At 41.6% G+C, this 1,468-nt stretch overlaps 1 protein-coding gene across 1 annotated transcript in view; it reads right to left on the reverse strand.

Annotated features, from left to right (window-relative positions):
- Positions 1 to 1,468, reverse strand: part of mtmr9 (myotubularin related protein 9) — a gene marked incomplete in the record, with an annotated part of 20,378 nt that overhangs the window by 14,688 nt on the left and 4,222 nt on the right. The window contains 3 exon segments of the mRNA XM_014018876.1: positions 274 to 491; positions 589 to 762; positions 859 to 984. Coding sequence (XP_013874330.1) covers positions 274 to 491; positions 589 to 762; positions 859 to 984 — 518 coding nt within the window.

Consider the following 1,468-nt stretch of genomic DNA (forward strand, 5'->3'; position numbering starts at 1 on the left):
AAAATAATCGACAGATTAATCGATTATTAAAATAATCATTAGTTGCAGCCCTAATTTCTATAATATTAATAATAAATAGTTGTAATTGTGACCTAAAAACGAATTATAAAATCAAAGCTTGAGTGAACCATAACATCTCTAGATTTGACAAATACTCTGCATTAAATGAAAAACTATAAATGAAAACGTTTAACCGAAAATTAGCTCCACATCATAAGAGCAGTTTTGTTTTCTGTTTTGATTTATTTTTTTAATCTCATCATAGGCACTCACCTCTCAATGGCTTTGTGGATCCTCCTCCACTGGGGATAATTACCCTCAGACTCAAACCCCCCTCCTCGAGCTTTGGCCTGCTGGGCGACGTTGATGGCGCGCGTATCGATTATGTATCCCCGTTTCCCCGGCCTCAGAGTGGCATTGATCAACTTCTCGTCTTCCTTGCAGCGTCGCCCGTTCGTGCCCGTCAGCGGCTGCCCGGCTCGCATCATCACCTGAAAGGGGAAGTCGTTTCAGGACAAAGTCACGATGATCCCGTCTGCTCAAACCACACGAATATCGATGCTAAAATAGAGATTTCTGTGCACTCGCCATGCCGTTCTTCTTGTGGTAGTAGCTAAGCACCGGAAAACGTCCACCATGACGGAAGGTGGCTACTTTTTTCAGAAGGTCGTCGTCGATGTGTTTGGGCACTGCCACTAGAGGGGGGTAAGAAGGACACACGTTGAAGTCCTTGTTGACGTCACTCAGTCTCCACTCATCTGTCTGAAAAAGGAGATTTGAGTGAAGTTCAGAAAGGATATAAACGGTGATCGTAGTCTGATAGGCTTTAGGACTAACTGTGACAAATCAGAACCATACCATGGACTCCAAGTCTTTAAAGGTGTCCTGTGGAAGAAATGAATTCCATCCATCCTCTTTGACTTCAAACATGGGCCGGTAGAAGAACGGGTACATCAGGGAGATGGAATCAAGTGTGGACAGAGCCTTGGAAGGAATAAAGGATGATATACAATATTTCAGCAATCATTGAAAAACAAATGCTACATAGCAGAAGAAAAATCTGTATAAACCAGATGCTTCCTAGGGAGACCAGATCCCAACAAACCCAAATATGGAACAGAAAAGATGCTTACAAGGAACAATGTGGAACAATCACCAACGCTATGATGTCAAATTAAATTGTGATGAAGTTGTGTAGATAGAGAACTTGAATCATGAATTTCAATCCCCCCCCCCAAAAAATCATTCAAGGACTTTCAAGGATGAGTGTCATTTTTGGCTGTTTTCAAAAACTTGGTCTTGATCTCTTTTGTTCTAATTCACAAACTTTTTAGGATTTCAACAAGAACTCATGTCAATGCTGAAGAAAAATGAAAATAGATTTTCCATCCATCCATCCATTTTCTGTACACGCTTCTTCCTTTTCAGGGTTGCGTGGGTCACTGGTGCCCATATCCAGCAGTCACAG

Source organism: Austrofundulus limnaeus, unplaced genomic scaffold, assembly GCF_001266775.1.
Source record: "Austrofundulus limnaeus strain Quisiro unplaced genomic scaffold, Austrofundulus_limnaeus-1.0 Scaffold205, whole genome shotgun sequence".
Classification (NCBI taxonomy): domain Eukaryota; kingdom Metazoa; phylum Chordata; class Actinopteri; order Cyprinodontiformes; family Rivulidae; genus Austrofundulus; species Austrofundulus limnaeus.